Genomic DNA, 20,761 nt, shown 5'->3' on the forward strand with positions numbered 1-20,761 from the left:
TACCAACGCTTTCGTTTGGTAAGTAACAGCATCTTTATTTTTAGAGAGAGAGAGAGAGAGAGAGAGAGAGAGAGAGAGAGAGAGAGAGAGAGAGAGAGGGGGGGGGGGGGCGGAGGATATGTGAGTGATGTGCCCGTCAACCACTCAACATCTCTGCTATACTCCTTCCATTACCTGTCATTCACGAAGGACCTTACAGCACCATTTATAGTAGAATAGTAACTATTTATTCCTGATTCAATTGTCTGCTGCACATATGGTGCAAGTAGTTACACTAGGTGTTGGCTGTTTTCTATTACAGTGTGACATGGGCATATTGCTGCACTTCTGACATTGTTAGTGACATAAGATGTTCACCTAGAAGTTCTGTAAAGGAAAGAACACTTTTCATTTACAAGAAATCATCCAAAGGCACACCAAGCATTACATGTCCTCCAGTGTTTTGGAGGACAAAAATTCTGCTATAATGGGAGAATCAACAAACTTTGATCCATTTTTATTTTATGAATAGTTCAGGATATTGAAATGAGGTTCTGTCACGTGATAAAAGGCAGAGGGGCATATACTTTTGCTACACAGGTACTACTCTTAATGCTTGTATCAACTGAGATACTGAAATAAGTGTGGTTTTCTTTATAGCCAGATGTAATTTCTTATGGCATTTGGTACACGAGTACCATGGTATAACACTTGTTAATCTTGGAATTGGAATTTTGTCACAAAAATATCCAAGAAATGGTGCTCCTATTGTTTACTTGTTTGTCGAAATCTTTTCAGTTAAAAATGAGCATCTACACTCACTTGAAATAGCTTTCCTAAGCATCTTCTGATACACTAGAAGTTAGCTCACAGTCCATTTACAACAATCATAGTTGACTCTGTACCCACATTGTATAAAGTTCATTTACCTTAGGGGCATAGGTCTATCTTCTTGCTGTATAGAACAATGAAGCTTAGCATGAATATCATCGTATTTACCTTTTCAGGAGCTTCTGAATGACATTAAAAAGTATACTGCACCATTTTAGAAAAATGGTATACTTGTTTTAATATTTTAATTTACACAAAAGTTACAAATATTAAACATACAACAAAATTATATTTCATCTTGCCTACTTTCGCTTTCCAAAATTCTCCTTTCATTCCCTTGAACCATTCATAAAATAAAAGGAGTGCAAGTCTCAGGTTGTTCAGCATTCATACATTGTCATCAGTACTGTTGTTCTCTTTAGGTCTGGCTATCATACCATATTAAGGAGACTTCAGTTCTGGCACTGCAGCAATTAAAAAGTTGTTTCTAAATTACAATGATCTGAGGAAATAGAAATGCAATTTCTTGGATCATATCAAATCAGATGATGAAACATTTGAAGGTTGCCATCACAAACTTAAGTCTATGCAACACTCACATAACAACAAAAAATTACAAACTAACCTCAATACAAAGAACTATAGCAACCATTTTTTGAGTCAGGAAATGATAACTTCTCAATGAGGGCACATTAGCAATTTGAATAGCTTCTATAATATGCAACAATAGCTGTATCACATTTCTGAAGTCAAACACTGAGGTGTGTTATTACACAAACTTAACTGGATGACAAAATTTGTGTGTATTCATGGCGAAACAGTCCTTTGAGTTAGAAGTTTTCTGAAACAACTATTGTGCACTATAGCTCTGGCACTTATTAACTTTTAGTAGTTACTTATTTCAGAGCCTGAAACTACACCTGGATAGAATAGAAAATGTGTGGGAGGTAGGGGTGGATAGGTGGATAGTGGGGGGGGGGGGGGGGGGGACATTGGCAGGCAGCAATAAAGGTCATAGGAGTCTAATAAACTGACTGAAGGAGCACATAGTTCAATGATGCTGAAATAAACATTATTAGTGACGATTACATGGAAAGATAACTTAAGGTGTGCAAAAGTTAATGTGAAAATATAAGGACTTCTGGAATATTTTGGGCTGTTTCTACTTTTGTATTCTGGATAACCCCTTTGCTTGACATCAGGACCATACTCTACACTACCATTCACCAAAGTGTCAAAGTACAACTTTAGTCTTCAGTGTTTTTTTCTCACAAAGTAAATAATTTCTGTTACCAGTTGTGGTTACTGTTTGATTTTGGCAAGCACAATGCCTTTATAAAATATATTTTCATTTTCTAATGATTTATGTAAGTTTAAAAATAAGAACACAGTGTTCTACTTCCCACCACAAACTACTACTACTACTACTACTACTACTACTACCGCCACCACTCTTCATCAGAAATAATCTCTTATTCACAAAGTTTAATGCCTATTTGTGACTAATTTAAATGGATGGTCAAGTCAATTTAATATAATTTTCAGAAATGACAGACAGCAAACTTCTAATTATCTGGGTGCAGATTATTCAGCTTGTGAATTACTCATCTATTTTTTTCTTTTTTTTTTTTTTTTTAAAAAAAGGAGAGAGAGAGAGAAGGAAAAAAAGGGGGTGGGGTAGTATTCTCTTATAAATACAGTAGTGGATATCAGTACAAAGGCATGGATATTTGCAGGAAAATTAACTTTGTTGGTTGGAATAGCTGTGCACAATGTGTATGCAACAGTATGAAATCCAGTATGACAATATGTGGAGTCAAATGGTATCGAATTGGTGTCAGTAGTAGAGTGTGTAACAAGACATCAACAATTGGTGGTAGAAGATGGAGCTCAGTATAAAGACAGTCAGCTCTGTTTGGTGTTAATGTGTGCATACATACCTTTACTGCAGACAGGAAACAGACACCATTAGTGACAGTGAATGTTGTGCACATAAACCATGACTGTGACAATTCCGTGCAGAAAACAATTATCATGGTGATGAAAAAGAAAAAAATGCTACATACAAGGAAACGGGACTCTCTAATCATCAAATTGCCAAGAAAAAGAACAGATCAAGTACACTGATTGATAATTTTGTCAGACTAAGCACACCATGTGGACAGAACGGAAAATGTGGCCAAAGTAGAAAGCTATCTGAGGCATAGAAAGAGTTATTTTTGCACAAATCCAGAGCCACAAGCCATTATTCTTCTCAACTTGTTGCTGATTTACAGTTACCAGTAACTGCCAGACATGTACAACAAATTTTGCCACATGACACAAGAAACAAGTGCAGAAACCCACATTAAAACCCAAATATAAACAGGCTAGATTTAAGTTTACTGAAACACATATGTCATGAACTTCAGAATGGGATACAGTGATGTTCAATGATGAGAAGACGTTTAATTTAGATGGCCAGGATGAATTTCAATATTATTGGATTTTTTTTTTCAAAGAACAGAGCAGCAGGTAAGAATGAGGAGTAATTTAAATGTGAAAGTGTTGTTATTTTGGCAGCCTGCTGCGCTGAAGGTAAATTACGCATTGGTTGGCTGAACACTAGAGTGAACCCTATGTACAACGAAATGCAGAAACAGGATTGATTAGAATGTATGAGGATCCAGGGGATAAAAGTCTAATGTTTTAACACATTAAAGCATCTGTGTATGGTTCTGTTACAATCAAAAAGTGGTTCGAATGTAAAGGTATAGATGTCTTGCCCTGGTGTGCACATAGCCTAGACTTGAAGCTCAGTACACTTGCAAGGTATGTTTACTGTAATGAAAGGTAATTTGAGGCTGTGCATGAGCTGAAAAGAGCAATATACGAAGAGTGGGCGACAATCTCACTGCTGAAACTATACACCCTAATGAAATCTATGCCGAAGAGGATTTTTTAGGTAATTAGGAGATTTGTTTTGAGGCAATTAGGAGGATTGACAATGTAATAACAATGAAATAACACAACTGGACACTGAGTCCTTTATACCAGTTCCCATCCAGGAGATCCAAGCTCCTTATATTATTATTTGTGTTATGAAAGAAACTTTTTAGTTCTGTTACAGCTGTTTATGTCTTATATGTATCTACTACTTTCATAGTGAATTCGATACATATACGCTTCAGACATTGTACTATTGCTTTCACAGAACCCCACCTTTACACTGATTTCCACTACTATAGTTCTTTAGTTTATAATAAAAATTTCTGGATGTGAAGACACAGATGAGAAAAAACATCCATGAGTGATTTAACAGCAATACCTGTGAACTGAGATGAGAGCAACAAAGAGGCACAATATAGGGAACAAAGTGCATTTGGTACAGAAAGGCAGCAAAGATGAGGTGATTAAGGAACCTTTTATTAGGCACACCAAAGCACTGAAATGCAATAATCTGTTATCAGAGTATCCACAAAAATTTCTTCTGACTGTGCTAATTTTTTGACTCTCAGGAGAATGAGAACCTTTGTCAGGAAAAACAAGTGAAGCAAGACAGAAGAAAATGGACAGTATTTTCTGAATGTGAACTGCAAGTGAGTTAAAAAATGAATTACAGTGTGTCTTAAGTGCCTTTTTGTAAATAAGACATCAGTTTCCTGTGTGTATTGCACAAATAATGCAGTGGGCTTTCAAATATGATTTTTTACACATTTATACATATAGGAAAAAGCAGGCTGCAGTAAGAACATAGTATTTGGGATTATCTGTGCTTTTCAGTTATTTGTGAAGTCTCAGTTTCGTATTAACTCAAGATATTCAGGAGCTTGCTATATTTGTGAGTAAAGAAGCACAATAGTCAGTGTGCAGTTAGAGGGTTAGGGTTCAATGTGTTGTTGACAATGAGGTCACCAGAGATAAGGCAAACACTCTGAGAGGGCAAGGAAATCAGCCCTTCTTTTCAAAGGAACTACTCTGACATTCACTGTAATCAATTTAGGGAAACCACGAGAAAACCTGAATCTGGATGCACACAGAGAGATTTGAACCTTGGTTCTCCCAAATCCAAGTCCAGTACCCAACTCCCATGCCATTGTTTAGTAATGTACTATTATCTACACCTGTTTATTCTCCAAAGTAAAAGAAAGTGTAACAAACTCATTAACATTGGCTTCATAAATAGTAAGCACTAATAACAATTACAGTCTTAACTACCATGTCATTACAATCCTTGAATAGTATTTTCCTCAAACAATGTATTGGATACTTTATTAAACAGCTTTACAACTACCTAACTGAATATAAATGAACTGTGGAGATTAATAAAGCTTGTTATCATGCATTTTTACAACAAAATACAACACATTTTCTCACACATAATAGAATTGTACCAATTCATAGTACCAAAAAGTGATGGCTTTTATACTGTTCTATAACAGATGCTTTTACCGATTCTGAACAGATTTGCTGTGCATTTTCATATGAAGAAACAAATTCTGCATATTCAATGGGATTTTTGAACCCTGTATGGTAGAGATCATCTCAGCAGGCATTTCTTTTAAATGTGGTACAGATACAACAGAAAAAGGCCTTTTGTAGTTGACATTGCTTGAGAGTGCCAACTGTAACTATTTCATTTAAAGGGCTATAATGTTTGCAATAAGCAATTTTGTGTTTGTCTTGTTGGCCTCACTGATGCAGATGACGATAATGGAAGGGAGAGGGTGAAACTCAGTGCTGGTACTTAGCCTACTCCTCTCAAATAGTTCGAAAGAAGGCATTGAGATTAATATCCTGACCCAGAAGGCTGATCATCAATAGTGTTACTTGCCTTTATTCTATGAGATCTTCCCCCCCCCCCCCCCCCCCTCCCCTGTCCAAAAGATGGAGGTCAGAAATTTTTACATAATCAGGTTTTAAACAGGCTGCCTCTGAGTCAAGTTACACCACAGAAGTGTGAATTATCAATGTAATTACAATAATGGAAATTCTTGGGTGGAATATAAATTATGAAATGAGTGAAATTAATTCACTGTACAGTTGAGTTGTTGTGCGGCCAATAAGCACATAAGAAGACTGAAAATACTGTTAAGCTTTCGAAGGAAGCTCATTTTGAGAGCTAGCTAGTACAGAATACACAGCCACGCACACAGACTGTGAGTCCTGTCCAGCTGTAGTGCCAGGGCAATAAAGTCGATCAGGACAATGAAGATGTGCAGTTGTATATATGTATGTGTATACTGTGCGTGCTGAGGGAATTGGGTTAGAAAATGAGACACTATAAGTACTTGGTGAGTTTTGCTTTCTGAGCAGAAAAATGACTGATGATTGTCAAAGCAAGATGATACAAAATGAACGCCTGACTAGAACAAGAAAAATAAATATTAAAAGGAGGAATCTGTTGAATCTAATATAAACTGATGTGTTAGGAATTAGTTTCTGAAGATATTCATCTGAACTTACAACTGAATGAAAATGACTTGTATGAATGATCAACAGTTCAGACACAAGGAGAATAGATTTTCAAATGCGGTGCTACAGAAAATGCTGAAGATTAGATGGATACATCGAGTAACTAATGGTGGGATATTGAACCAAATTGCGGAAAAAAATGTTTATGGCACAACATAACTTAAACAAGGGATTGGTTAATACAGCATTAGGGAATCATCAATTTGGTAATGGAGGGAAGCACAGAGAGTAAAAACTGTAAAGCATGATCAAGTGATGAATACAGTGAGTAGGTTCAAATGGATGTAGGTTGCAGTAGTTATGCAAAGAAGAAGAGGCCTGTCTTGGGACTGAAGACCACAACAGCAAACTGTTTACTAGTTAGCTCTGAGGGAGGAAATAGTCCCAAAGCCTTGAAATATTTTCAGTCTCATTTATATCTATTGACCATACAACACCTAAACTACACAGTGAGTTGTTACTTTTACACTTACCAGTCATCAATCAAATTTGTGGAAGTGAGAGTGTTGGATGATGTCACAGAACAAGTGAGGCAAAGATATGTTTGAAATTGTACAATATCAACATGGAAAGCCACTCCCGAACTTTGTGGTTTTCATTTGACTATTCTGCAGATAGTAAGGAAATGTCTTTTTAAACTATACAGATTTCCAATAGTGCAAGAACTGGATAACACCGATAAAGTAACTAACAAGGAGATTAAAATAGCAATTAAGTGGTTAAAATCATATTTGTGTGCATGAATAATAGGATTTAATTAGTACTTCAACTATCACTGCCCTGTTAACAACCTATATTCACAATCATTAGCTATTGTCTTTCTGGTAAGTTTGTATTCGTCAATCAAGTGGCAATATCTGTACACACTTAAACATATAGTCTTCAGCATTGGAATGGGAAATAAAGGAGCGTGTTCTGGGTAATTAAAATAAAATAATAAAACTCAGAAATGAAAAAAATAATATATTTGCTTAATAAAGAAAACAAGAAATACACAATATGATCATAATCTGGTTACTGAATCAAAGGTTCAACAGTATCTGTGACACACTGCAGCTACTACAGTAAAGTCTCTATAACAGACAATTCTTTAAAGCTTATTTTATATTCTGGAATTACTCCAGCACCATTTAGGAGCACATTTCATGTATTTCTATAATAAACTATTTAAACAGCGTAAATATTTAACTGTACCCTTACATCACTGTCACGGAAGACTGCATTAGTTTCTGTCCTGAACATATATCAACAAAGAAAGTCAGCACTAAAGGCAACGGTGCATCGGGACGGAATATACAATACTGTTTTGCATGATTTGTGTACAAGATCAATATTTACATATGTTCTGAAGATGCCAGTGAAAGCTGAACATCTCTTTTACTACACAACTCTGATAAATACCAACTAAGTATTTTTGCATGCTTTTTCATCAATTACCTTCAATCTGCACAGAATCAACACTCTCACAACAAAGCAACAATAGCTGTATCTTTAAAGGGGATGACACAGGATGATTTGTCACATCTTGATGATATAAGGCAAGGAAAAATCTGACAAAAGAGGTGAGATTCTACTTTTAAAGCTCATACAAATGAACATGCAACGATATTCAGAGCACCACTCTGAAAGTCACATTCAGATCAGCAAAACACAAGGACAAAGGAAAATTCAATTCCTGGGAAACTGTGGTATTCAAAAACCAATGTAGCCTCTCACTCAGCTGAGGAATGAAATTGAATAATGAGCAATGTAAGTTAGTATCAATACTATCAAACTATTTACTTTACTTACTGATAGTGAAAGCGAAATGTTGATTAAAATTATGAACCAAAAAACAATGTTGCTATGTATAAACTATTCAACTCACTCAACGATATTTTTTAATACTGAATGCTGTATGTTTAAATATTCCACAAATCACACACAAGACAGTGAAAGAACAAGCAATACTAATAAGCATAACTTTAAGAATGTCTGCTGATTGTACGTTTCAGAAAATAAAATACAGTTGAAGTGAACAAAAATAATACATACAGATACAGTTTTTTGTGCTTATTATTGCTGGAACAAGATAACGCAGATATAAAACAAACAAAATTCCAGAATTTCTGGACAAGTAATACAATGAAAAACAAAAAGTTTAACTTAGATCACATCACATACAGTGATAACGTTATATTAAATACATGGGACCTAGCCATAAGACAACATTTAAGTATAACAGAGATTAACAGAACAAAAAGCTCTCTGTTAGGCAAAAATGAAAGTTTCAAAATATGCACGAAATACCAGCAATCAAGAGAGTGGTATAAAAGATAAGTGAACCACAAAACAGGGAAACTTTTAGAAGCAAACAATATACTACAATTTGATGCTCAAACTGACCATAAACACATATGGTTCAGCAAAAGGCAACAGCTACAATTAGATTATGAAATTTTCGGCCTGAAAAACTTCAACAAAAGAATGAAACTTATATATTGTTTACCGAAACATCACAACCCCCTGCCCATGATAACAGAAAAATAGCAACAAAATGATTAAGTTAATCCTGCTTATGTGTTATAGGGCTGAAAGAATGAAGAGCATTGTGTATGTAGTCAAAACACAAAGGAAGAAATTGTAAATGAAAGGGGACACACCTCTTCCACTTCCGGAACTGAAATACCTGGCTTCAAAATCTGGAATGTCATCTTACTATTGGCCTTCTTGTCATATCCAATTTGGTAAGTGATCCTTCATGTCTGATATGTCACTTTACAGTCACATATCACACGACAGCAGAAAACTAGCAAAATATAAGCTGCCAAAAATTCATTAATTTTGAGAGAACTCTGTGATGGCACAACATTAACAGCAATAATGATGGTATGAATGAATAGAAAAGAACATTATCACATTACTGACAAAATATGTGGGGCTTTGGATTCAGTTTTACACTATATAACACTTAACAGCTGGCAATGTATATGATATGGAGGCCATTCAGGAAAAACAACAGAAAAACACAATATGCGAACGAAACATAATAATAAACACAGCATATTTTTGAGCAGCACACTGAATACAGAAGACAAAAAATAACAATTTACACGGTGTGATATTTCAACATAAACACTATGAAAGTATAATACCAAATAATTCACTTTCTTTAAAAATTAGCTGTCATTACAATCTCAGTCAAATATACAATAACAAAACTAGCAGAACACTTATTATATTCAGACTTACTAAATATGTCTACTCTCAAAAAGGAACAAGCATGAAAGAAGAACAAGAGACCACCCCATGTAGACAAAACAGGTACATTTCTTCAGTGATCTTTTCACAACTAACAAGATAACACACAAAATATTGTGCATTTTGCAATTGAAGTTGAATAAAGTAGTGAGAGAATGTAAATTAACATGATTGTTTATATGTTTAAGGCTATTAGTTACACTAATTACACCAGGACATGCTCAAATCTGTCTACAGAAGCACGAGCCTCAAACTACAACAGTGCAAGAAACTATAAACACAATGATTACACAACTACAATAACAAAATATATTATAACTATAACATTTCTTTGGAATGGAAAAATATTGGCTACATGTGTACATTCATCTTGCGAGCTGTTGAATCAGAGAGCACTTTCAGTTATCTCTTGTTTAGAAGGTGGTTGCCGATTGGCTGAAATATTCAGGCATTACACATTTCATTCAGAAAATATTAACAAGTCTATTACAACTTGCAATAATTGCAAATCAATGCCAATAGCTGAAGTTTTAAGAAGTTAGCAGTGCAACATGCCACATGCAACACAAAATGTTTTCTGCCTTATCAAATGATACAAATGTTAATGTGATCTCTCAAAACGTATTGGCTAGATCGAAATAAAAGTATTTACCAAATTCATATTTTTAATATTGATTAGATACTTAAATTATATTGTAATTGTAATGAGATTTTTAATAAGCCAGACATTTTTAACACCACACACACACACACACACACACACACACACACACACACACACACACACACGTAATTCTAGAAAGACAGTTCAAATTTTATCTATAAATTAGTGTGAATTTAGAAAGCATCACCTGTGCAAAACACAGTTTGCCCTTTTCATATGCAATATCCTGTGAACTTTGGATTCAGGTCAATAGGCAGACTGTCCCTCGACACATAAAAAGCTCCAAGCATATGGCACTGTTTTGAAAATACGCAAATGGCTCAAAACTTTTTTAGCCACAGAACCCAGTATTTCACTCTGGATGGCAAAAGTAATAGAGACAAAAATTTTCTCTGGAATGTCCCATGGAAGCAAAACCACATAGCTTAAGGACACCTGTGCACTGCTTACAAACAAACAGTGTGGTGGATCATAACAGCAGCAAACAACTAGTATGGTGTAGCATTATGCTGAGTAGGGAACACATGAAAGTTACACAGTGACTGTTTTGAAATTATTTTATGTTATTCATGTGGTGTGCAGGTCAAATTTGTGGTCATAATGGACAAAATACCTTCCATATGTTGTGTGACCAGGTGTACAGGAAATTCTTCAACATGACTGAAAGTGCAAGTTTTTTCATATCCAAAGAAAAAAATAATTATTCAAAAAATGGGAACAAGCTAGCCCAAGGGAAAGTTCAACTAGTAGCAGAACAACAACAGTAAGTCATATACATTACTTCATGATTATACTGCTGTATAACATAAATAATGTGAAGCATGATCTTCAATTTACACATAACTTACTACTTATTGTGTTACTGTTTTGGCAGTATTATCTTATTATTATCATTATTATTATTATTATTATAATTATTGCATAGTGGGATATTGAAACTGAATAGTGTGCATGAAATGTGTCCACAGCTCTAGATAAACTCTATATACAGATTTAATACCCGTTCATTTGAAATTTTCCATGAATGTTTCAATATGTTGTCATTGCATTCATAACAGTTAGAGGACACTAAACTACCAATTTATTGTTGGGCTATGCATGTAACACTTGTCTGCAAATTTTAGTTTACAACATTTTATTATTTCCTGTTCCATATCAGTGGTTTGCTTGCTGTGAAGTGAAGTCTGGTACAAAAGTGCACAAATGTTTTGGTATGCTCTGTGTCATGTGTTTAGAGAGATGCTTTTTTTTTTATCAATTTAGAACACTACCTATGTGAGGTTATTACTATGTCAACTGAGCTACTGGTAGAAATTTAAACAAGGCATCAATTCAAGGAAGTTGGCAAGAGTAGAGGTTTACATCTTACCCCCAAAAGATTAGAGAACCGACTCTATGTTTGTGTTTTATTAGTTGGCTTCTACAGAGTAACAAACGTGCTTTTTGAATAATGTAACTTGGGAAAGAACAGGCAGCCTAACATGAATGGCCAGACACCAAGGTCTTTATGATAACTAGAAATAGTTATGAAATGTAGTATTTAGTGTTTACAAATATGAAAGTTTCCAAGATAAACTATCTTATACTAGTCCCTAACTAATATTATTACGAGCATCAGTTCTGTGTAATTGCCATGTGGATTATTGATTGTAGATGTATGAACAGCATTTTCATGCTCATGAAATTATATGATCTTCTCAGGATAGCAGAAGAAATGGAGAAGTACATCACACACTCAATGGACCAAATCTGCTTTCAACAGAAGTTCCATCTGTTTCCCAAGTTGTTCTCTCTACTTGAGCAAAGCTGGAAGCTACAGAGTGGATCCCGAAACAAAAAGACAGAAACTTGAAGAGGAAAATATTCAGGCAGTCGTTCAGTAGAGTCTGTAGGAGAGGGAAATGTATTTGGAAGGTCAATTCTTTCTACAGCTACATATATACCCCGCTAGCCACCAAGCGGTGTGTGGCGGAGAGCACAATTCACGCCAAAGTCATATTCCCCCCCCCCCTCCCCCCATCCCACTCGTGGTACGTGCACGGGAAAAATGACTGTCTGAACGCCTCAGTACAAGCTCTAATTTCCCTTATCTTTGAATGGTGATCATTGTGTGACTTGAAAGTTGGTGGTAATAATATATGCTCTACATCCTCGGTGAAGATTGGATTTCGGAATTTAGTGAGCAGCCCCTTCTGTTTAGTGCGCCGTCTATCTGCAAGTGTGTCACACTTAAAACTTTCTATGAGATTTGTAACACTCTCGCGATGGCTAAATGTACCAGTCACGAATCTTGCCACTCTTGTTTGGAACTTCTCAACCTCTTGAATCAGACCCAACTGGTAAGAGTCCCTTAGAGATGAACAATACTCTAAGACTGGACAACCTAACATATTGTAAGCTATTTCCTTTGTTGAAGGACTGCATTGCTTCCGGATTCTATCAATAAACTGCAATCTAGAGTTTGCCTTACCTGTTACTGTTAATCTGATCATTCCATTTGAGATCATTTCAAATAGTCACACCAAGATACTTGACGATGTTACTGCTTCCAAAGGCTGGGCATTTATTTTGTACTCATACATTAATGGGGATTTTCGCTGTGTTATATGCAGTAGGTTACACTTACTAATCTTGAGAGATAACTGCCAGTCATTACACCACGCATTTATTTTCTGCAAATCCTTACTGATTTGTTCACAACTTTCATGTGGTACTACTTTCCTGTAGACTACAACATCATCGGCAAACAGTCTAATGCCGCTGTCAGTACCATCAACCAGATCGTTCATCAAGTTGCTGTCTGAGGAAAAGGAACAATTTTCAATGATAAAACTACCTGATTTCAGGGATATTGTTACAAAACCTACATCTGTATGGTTTGCTAACATTCAAATAGTTCCTGCTCCTGCGATAAAATATTCTGTTCTTGTTAGTGAAACTCTTGATGTGTCAGTATTTGTTTGACCAAGCAAACAAACAAACAGGGTAAGCCTAAACGGGGATAAGTTTTTACCAAGTGTGTCAAGCTTGGGTGAATTAGGTAATGTGTTAGACTGTGTGGAAAAAGTTGATATGGACATGAATGCACCAAATTATATTGAGCAAATTTTGAGTTTTGTATGTGAGATTCTTCAGACACTTGTTTTATCTGAGTACAGAAAGAGCAAAAACATACACTTTCCCATTGAATTGTTGAAATTACTAAAATCAAAGAAACTTTCACACACTCCACCATACATGATATTTTATTGTTTATCTTACAGTACTTCTCTATGTGGTTATACATTTATTAGAGATTCAGGTTTTTTGTAGGCCCTCTTCTATCAACAATTCAAAGAGTGTTTTGGTATTACTTAGGTCCCCAGAAGGAGCAATGTGAAAATCATTTTTTGCCATATATAAGAGGTAAATGTAAATTTCTTAAACTGGATGAATATCATGTCAACCTTCTAAAAGATGAAATATATCTAAAAGAATATTTTGACTACAAAGGAGAAAGTGTTGTCTGTATGGTTAATGATGAATGTTTGACAGCAAATGCAAAATATGTCTTCATGATTAGCAGTATTCTGAGGAATTTTAAATATGTTGTTCATATCTTACTAGCCTAGAAATTAAAAGGTGATAATTTATACCAATGAATAAAAGAATAATACTGTGTCTTGAAGAGACAGGATTCAAAATATTGTCTGTAATTTCATATAATAATTCTGATAAGAGAAAGGCAATATCATAATTTTTAAATCCACCTTCAGTCTCTCATGTACATAACCATCCTAAAAATTCAGCATGTGACTTTTTTTTTAACTTACTGAGTGAACATTATGAACTGCATCTGGTATAGCTGTTTAAAGCAAAAAAGAAGAAAAATAAAAAAGAAAAAGATAATTCCTGTATGAACAATGTAGGAAAAGATGGATTGCTACTGACAGTGAAGAAGAGACATTAAGTTGCAGACAGGCACAATTAAAACACACTTACATAAAGCTTTTGGTCAGAGCCTTCATCAACTAAAGAGGAACCCTCACTGTTCATACACACTAGCAAGCACACCTCATGCACACATGACCAACAACTCCAGCATCTCAGGCCGGCCTGAGGTGCTGGATGATCTTCATTGTGTATGAATGGTGAGTGTTCCTCTTTTGTTGATGAAGGCAGTGACAAAGTTTTATGTAAGTGTCTTTTAATTGTGCCTGTCTGCAACTTAATGTGTCTTCTTTATGGCAAGTAGTAGTCTATCTTTTCCTACATTATTGGTATTCCTACCTGGAGTTTCCACTGTTTAATTCCTGTATGATTTATCCCACATTTCAGAAAAGTGATTCTCATATGCATTACGCATGCTTTGACACCTTACTGATGACCCTGAATATGAAAAACTGGCAACATATTGTTATGGTCTAATTTTGAAAGTAATAGGACCAAATAACTTCTAAAAACAAGCTGCTAAACTAGTTCTGCAAGTTTTTGATGATGTCACAGCTAATGCCCTTCAAATACTAGAACACTAGGCCCAAAACACTCCTTATCTCACACTGTAGAAACAGAATATTACATTAGTTTGTCTGTAAAATGGTAGAAAATAATAAATGTGAAAACACCATTCAAATGTAACAGGTTAAATGATGCATTCATGAGCCCTTTAAACCAATGTACAGCAGCTGAATCCAAGTATGCATAACTTAAGGGAACAATTGAATGGCTAAATAGATGGTAAAAAATAAACATCCGACATCCTTAGGGCTCATTAACAAAAGAAACTTATTCAGCATTAATGCAAACAACAAAGGGTTTTATAAAATTTTCTGAATATTGTATTACTGAGTTGCAGTTTTCCTACTTTCTTCTGGAAAGTTTCAAAGTAATTTGCTAAGGGAGAAATTCGTAAATGATGGGCAGTTATGTGGAGGTCAGCAAAATGCATCAGGCATATGTATCAGGTAGAGCAGAAGCTTTACTTGCAATTTTGTAACTAGGCTAAATCTAAAATCAACAGTTTTCGGCAAGATTAGTATAAAATCCATAAAAGATATTTTGTCACATGTACCAAATAATGACACTGAGAATTCTGCTATATGATAAAACAGAAGTTAATTCATCATAAATTACTAAAAAGTGAAAATTTGGCTATTCTTACATACATAGAAGGCTACTGTTGCTATTTTGTTTTGACACACACAAACTGTGAGTTTTCAAAAGATATTTTGCTGTTAGATAACAATTTAGATGACAGCACAATGCATTCCCTAATACAGAATGCAAGTAGAAAAAAACTAATTCCTTGCTCTCAAATTTTCAGTGTGGTTGTCCTCTTATCTGATTTAAGAAATTGTGTGATAAGTTTGAAAAGTTTCTTAAAGTACCAAACCAAAAAGAACTCATTTCAAACCTGGCTTGGGATTCAGTTTTAATGAATGAGCTGCTTTGGGAAAGGAATGTGGTAGTCACAGTGGCCCCTTTTGTTCTCCATGTGTATAAACGATCTGTCTATATGTACATGAACTATCTGTCAGATTAGGTAGGCAGCAATCTTAAAGACTGCCTGCTTGTGATGCTGTTGTGTATAAGAAAATGCTGACATTGAATGACTGTAGGGATATTCAAGGTGACTTGGAGGGGGTTGGGTTGGTTGGGGGAAGAGACCAAACAGCGAGGTCACCGGACTCATCGGATTAGGAAAGAGTGCGGAAGGAAGTCGGCTGTGCCCTTTCAAAGGAACCATCCCGGCATTTGCCCAGAGCGATTTAGGGAAATCACCGAAAACCTAAACCAGGGTGGCTGGGTGCAAGATGACTTGGACAAAATTTCTATTTGGTGCAATGATTGACAGCTTGTATAAAATGTGAATAAATGGAAGTTGATGTGGATTAACATAAGTTAATGTGAATGGATGGGACGTACATTCCTGTAATGCTTGAAAACACTGTTAATGATAACCTGCTTGACTCAGCCACCTCAATTAAGTATCTAGATTCAACATTGTGGCGTTGAGCAGACTAAAAGCCATTTCCTTCAGTGTTCCTCATCACCAACCACCTGCACCATGCACGACCTTATGAGAGCTACACCAAATGCACTTGAAGTGTCCAATTTTTGGTCTTCTTTTATGTATAATTATGTCAAATATATATATACACACACACACTTTTGACATGATAAATAAATACATTGCAAAATGACATGACATGCAATGAGCACATAGCATTAGTTCAAGGAAGATAAATGGCTAACTGGTTTATTGGGTGAGTCCTGCACCTACACAGGAACTGCAGACAGAGCAATTGTTTGAGCCTTTTGAGTACTACATAAGAGTTACAGATCACCATGTGCTGTTGTATTTGTCACTGGTCAATTTCATTACCACAAGAGTGTTGTGCAAATGTTTTGTAATCTTGGATGGGAATCCTGGGAGGGACAAAGAGAATATTTTTGTGACACACTATTGATTTTAGAAAACCAGCATTTGCAATAGATTGCACAATGATTCTACTATCTACAATGTTCATCTCGTGTAATGAACAAAGTAAGGGAGATTAGTGCTCTTATGTGGGCATAAAGGTAGTCATTTTTTCTCTCACTCCATTAGTGAGTGGAACAGGAAAGGAAATGACTAGGAGGTTAAAAAGTACCACTGCCACACACTGTACACTGATTTGGTGTTTTGTGTGTGTGTGTGTGTGTGTGTGTGTGTGTGTGATCAACTGAAGGTATAAACACACAGTGATGGCAATGTCACCCCCACTGATGGCTCGGACACTTCCATCAGTGGAGTGCATGCGCTCTACTCAAATGATTACCAAAACACAAATGAGGGAACTGGCCTCAGAAAAGTTTCATATGCTCTTTTACACTCCCACTGGTAGCTTACATGCTGAATCAAACTTTTCTGACATTGTAAAAACATACACAACTTCCTTTATAGTTAGGATGTAGAGTACATTGTGAAACAAGTTTCAATATGCAGAGGATGTCTTTTTTATGTGTACAACACTGACTTGTGTCTCAAATGTGCTAATATGTGTGGTGTAGTGTCGTGATCATGTTGGAGATGATGACAGAAGGGAGAGGGTGAAACCTGGTGCCAGCACATAGCCTCTCCTCGCAAATAGCGTAAGGGGGCCACCAAGCTTAACAGCACTAGCCAACGGACGGATCACCATCAGCAGTGACACATGTCCTCAATTCACAAGACAATTGCGGAAAGGTTTGGAACTTAATCAAAGATGTTGGCGCAAAAACTGGTGATCAAGAATCATATGCCACCACCTCTGCTTCCCTTTCATCTACCAACAGGATTCGAACCAGCTGACATCCAAGTAAAGCACTACCACACAAGCGTGCTTTAGCGATCTTCGTTATGGATCTTTCTGTTCTGTATGTTGTATGTACTGCAGGTCTGGGGAGTTTTGTGCTTTTTGTGTTCCCTTTTTATTTACATTTTTCTTTAGTTTTATTGTGATTTTGTGGTGGAGTTTTTGTATTACATTGGTGTTGTATCCATTGTTTTTTAATATGAGTTGTATTGTTTCCAATTCTTTTTCATTTTCTCTGCAGAGAGGAATTTTAGTAAATCTGTGTATCATATGTTGGAACGCTGCTATTTTTTGATTTTGTGGGTGGTTTGATGTAACATGTATATTTATGACTGTTGCTGCTCGCATTCTGTAAACGTTAAATTTGTGCTTATTGTCATCTCTGTTTATTCATATATATGGGAAGACAGAGAGAGAGAGAGAGAGAGAGAGAGAGAGAGAGAGAGAGTTGGCACACTACATCATACAGCAAATAAACCACACTAAAATACAGCAAACTGTAGAAGTGAGGTGTTATGTTGAAATGTGTTCATAAAATGCTGAAAACTGGGACAGCCTGGGTACACAAACCGTCAAACTATTTCTCCAGCTAAGCACATATGCACTAATAAGACCACAAATCATAAGTAGAAACAAATTTTAATTTAACACACTGAAATTGCACTACAAAAAGCTGTTTCTCACCTAATAACGGGACAATTTTAACTACAAAAAACTATAATGTAATACCAAATCTATGATTATTATGTAACAAATTATTATCTACAAAAACAAACATGTATTACATTTAACAAATTAAACGAAAAATCTGGAAAGAAGACCAGCTTCCAGAAGGTTGCACATCGGCACTAATACATATCCTATACACAAGCAAAGCGGTAAGACGGAACCTGGGAACTACAGGGGAATTTCTTTACTACCTGTGGCCTATAAGGTATTGTCAAAAGCACTGCTAAATAGAGTGGAAGAACAACTAAATCCACAGATTGATGAGTACCAAGGGGGCTTCAAAAAGGAGAGATCATGTGCAGAACAGATCCTGAAGCTAAAACTGATAATCACTTATCAAAAACAGAGGAGCAAAAAGTTTGTGCTTTCATTCACAGACTTCAAGAAAGCCTATGATTCTGTAGACATACTGTTCCAAATTTTAGGGGAGACGAGCTTTGATAGAAAATCCAGTGAACTGGTTAAGCAAACCCTAAGCAACACAACATTCAAGGTCAAGTTCAGAGGAAAGCTGTCGGGGGCCTTTAAGATTAAAATCGGGGTGAGAAAGGGAGACGGACTCTCCCTCTGCTCTTTAATTGTGTCCTTGATAAGGTGATCAGAGAGTAGTGACAAGGAATGAAAGGAATGGGTGGAATACAACTAGGGTGTAAGAATAAAGGAATACGGGTAGATTGTCTAGCATTCACAGATGATATTGTGATCTTGTCCGAGTTATTAGAAGAGACTGTTAACCACACCTCAGAACTGCACATACAGGTAGCTAAAGCAGACCTACAGATCTCTATTGAGAAGACACAACATATGACAAACATCATGACAGCTCCTAAATGGATGACAACAGAAGGAGGGAACCTTCAGAAGGTGGAGAGATTCGAATGCCTTGGAGAATGGATAGACATTGGAATGACCAAAAAAGAAGCAATGGGAGCATGAATAAACAAAATGAACTTAGCTTATAAACTAACTATCAACACCTATAATAAGAAGAATATTTCAATAAACGCAAAATTGAAACATTACCAAATAGTGATCCACCCTGAAGCTCTATACGCAGCAAAAACTCTCAACTTAGCAAGAACCGGAGTGATCAAGAGGCTAGAACTGATAGAACGAAAGATCCTCAGGAGAATATTAGGATACCGAAGAACAGAAGATGGTCAATTTAGAAACCGAGCCAACCAGGAACTGTATACTAAGACAGAGAAAAATTCTGACGTCATCAGAAAAGAAGGAGCATGTTCTTCAGACACATCCTCTGAATGGACCAGGTGAGGTTAACATGGTGAATCGCACAATTTCTAATGAACAAGAAAACCAAAGTACGATGGATCCAAGAGATACAAAGAGATCTGGAAGAAATGAGAAGACACGAACAAGATACACAAAAGGGTGATTTTTAAATAAAAAATTCAGGCCTTCAAAGCTTTCAAGCACAGAACAAGACCCAGAACAAAATCATCTTCAACAGAAGAATGAAGAAGGTTGCAAATAATCAGAATGAAAGAATATTGGGAAAGAAGAAAGACCAGAAGAAATGAAGCTGAAATGAATTACATAGTCCTAAGATGGCCAAAACAAAAGAAGAAGAAGAAGAAGAAGAAGAAGAAGAAGAAGAAGATAACGGAACATGTAAGATAATATGAGAGTAATCCATAAGGTAACAACCTACACTCCATGCTCCCTGTGCAGTGTGATATCAGACTTCTACACATGGTCAAACTCAACCTCAGCATCTTGTCTCAGTGATATGTGAGTGCCAGTCAAACAAATTATTATTGTGTATTCTGTAACTGTTTAAAATGAACTGTGCAACACAAATTATTTCCAAATGTGATGCTAGAGGTTTATTTGATTTTTAAATGCACTGAAATTGAAACCTGAAGGAATTTACAGTCAACTGTAGGGAGTGGTGGCACAGTAGAAATTTGAGAAATTGGTGTTAAATGTTCAACAATGGGTGAAACTCACCCTGATCTGTGTCAATACTCATAGACGACTTGAAGATTCAAATAAAGAAGAAACCTGTGAAACACGATGTGTTGCCCTAGAGCAACAACACATTTTTCCCCAAACATTTTTGCAACTGGTGATACTGTATACTAACACACAGGCCCATAGTAAAGTTTTTGCTTGACTAGTTCCCCTACAACTGAAAATTCCTGCATCACTGATATTTTTGATGTGGTATGAAGCAGATGCAAATGCCCTTCTTTATCAAAAAGTTACTAGAAATAAGACATGGGTATCTCACTTTATCACAGAGATCAAGTGTCAACCACTCAAGTGGCATCATCCCTCATCACAGAAAAAAAACCTGTGAAAATGCAAACAAACTTAAAAAACAACAATGCAACAGTTTTTTAGGATATAAGTGGTTTTCTCAAGGTCAATTTAATGCCAAGAAACACTAGAATCAATGAAAACCAATATAGTGACACCCTACAACAACTACAAGTAGCAATCCAAAATTGTAGGTGTGGAATTCTTTCTTGTAGACTGTCTTCACAACAATGCTTAGCTTCATATTCACTAGAGGCTTGCTTTG

At 36.0% G+C, this 20,761-nt stretch overlaps 1 protein-coding gene across 1 annotated transcript in view; it reads right to left on the reverse strand.

Moving 5' to 3' along the window:
* Positions 1–7,212: 7,212 nt before the first annotated feature.
* Positions 7,213–20,761, reverse strand: part of LOC124798463 (protein turtle homolog A) — a 92,670-nt gene continuing 79,121 nt past the window's right edge. The window contains exon 6 of the mRNA XM_047261896.1: positions 7,213–9,939. Within this exon, the coding sequence (XP_047117852.1) occupies positions 9,890–9,939 (50 nt within the window). The 3' untranslated portion in view covers positions 7,213–9,889. The remainder of the gene's footprint in view (positions 9,940–20,761) is intronic.

This window comes from Schistocerca piceifrons, chromosome 1 (assembly GCF_021461385.2).
Source record: "Schistocerca piceifrons isolate TAMUIC-IGC-003096 chromosome 1, iqSchPice1.1, whole genome shotgun sequence".
In the NCBI taxonomy this organism is placed as follows: Eukaryota; Metazoa; Arthropoda; class Insecta; order Orthoptera; family Acrididae; genus Schistocerca; species Schistocerca piceifrons.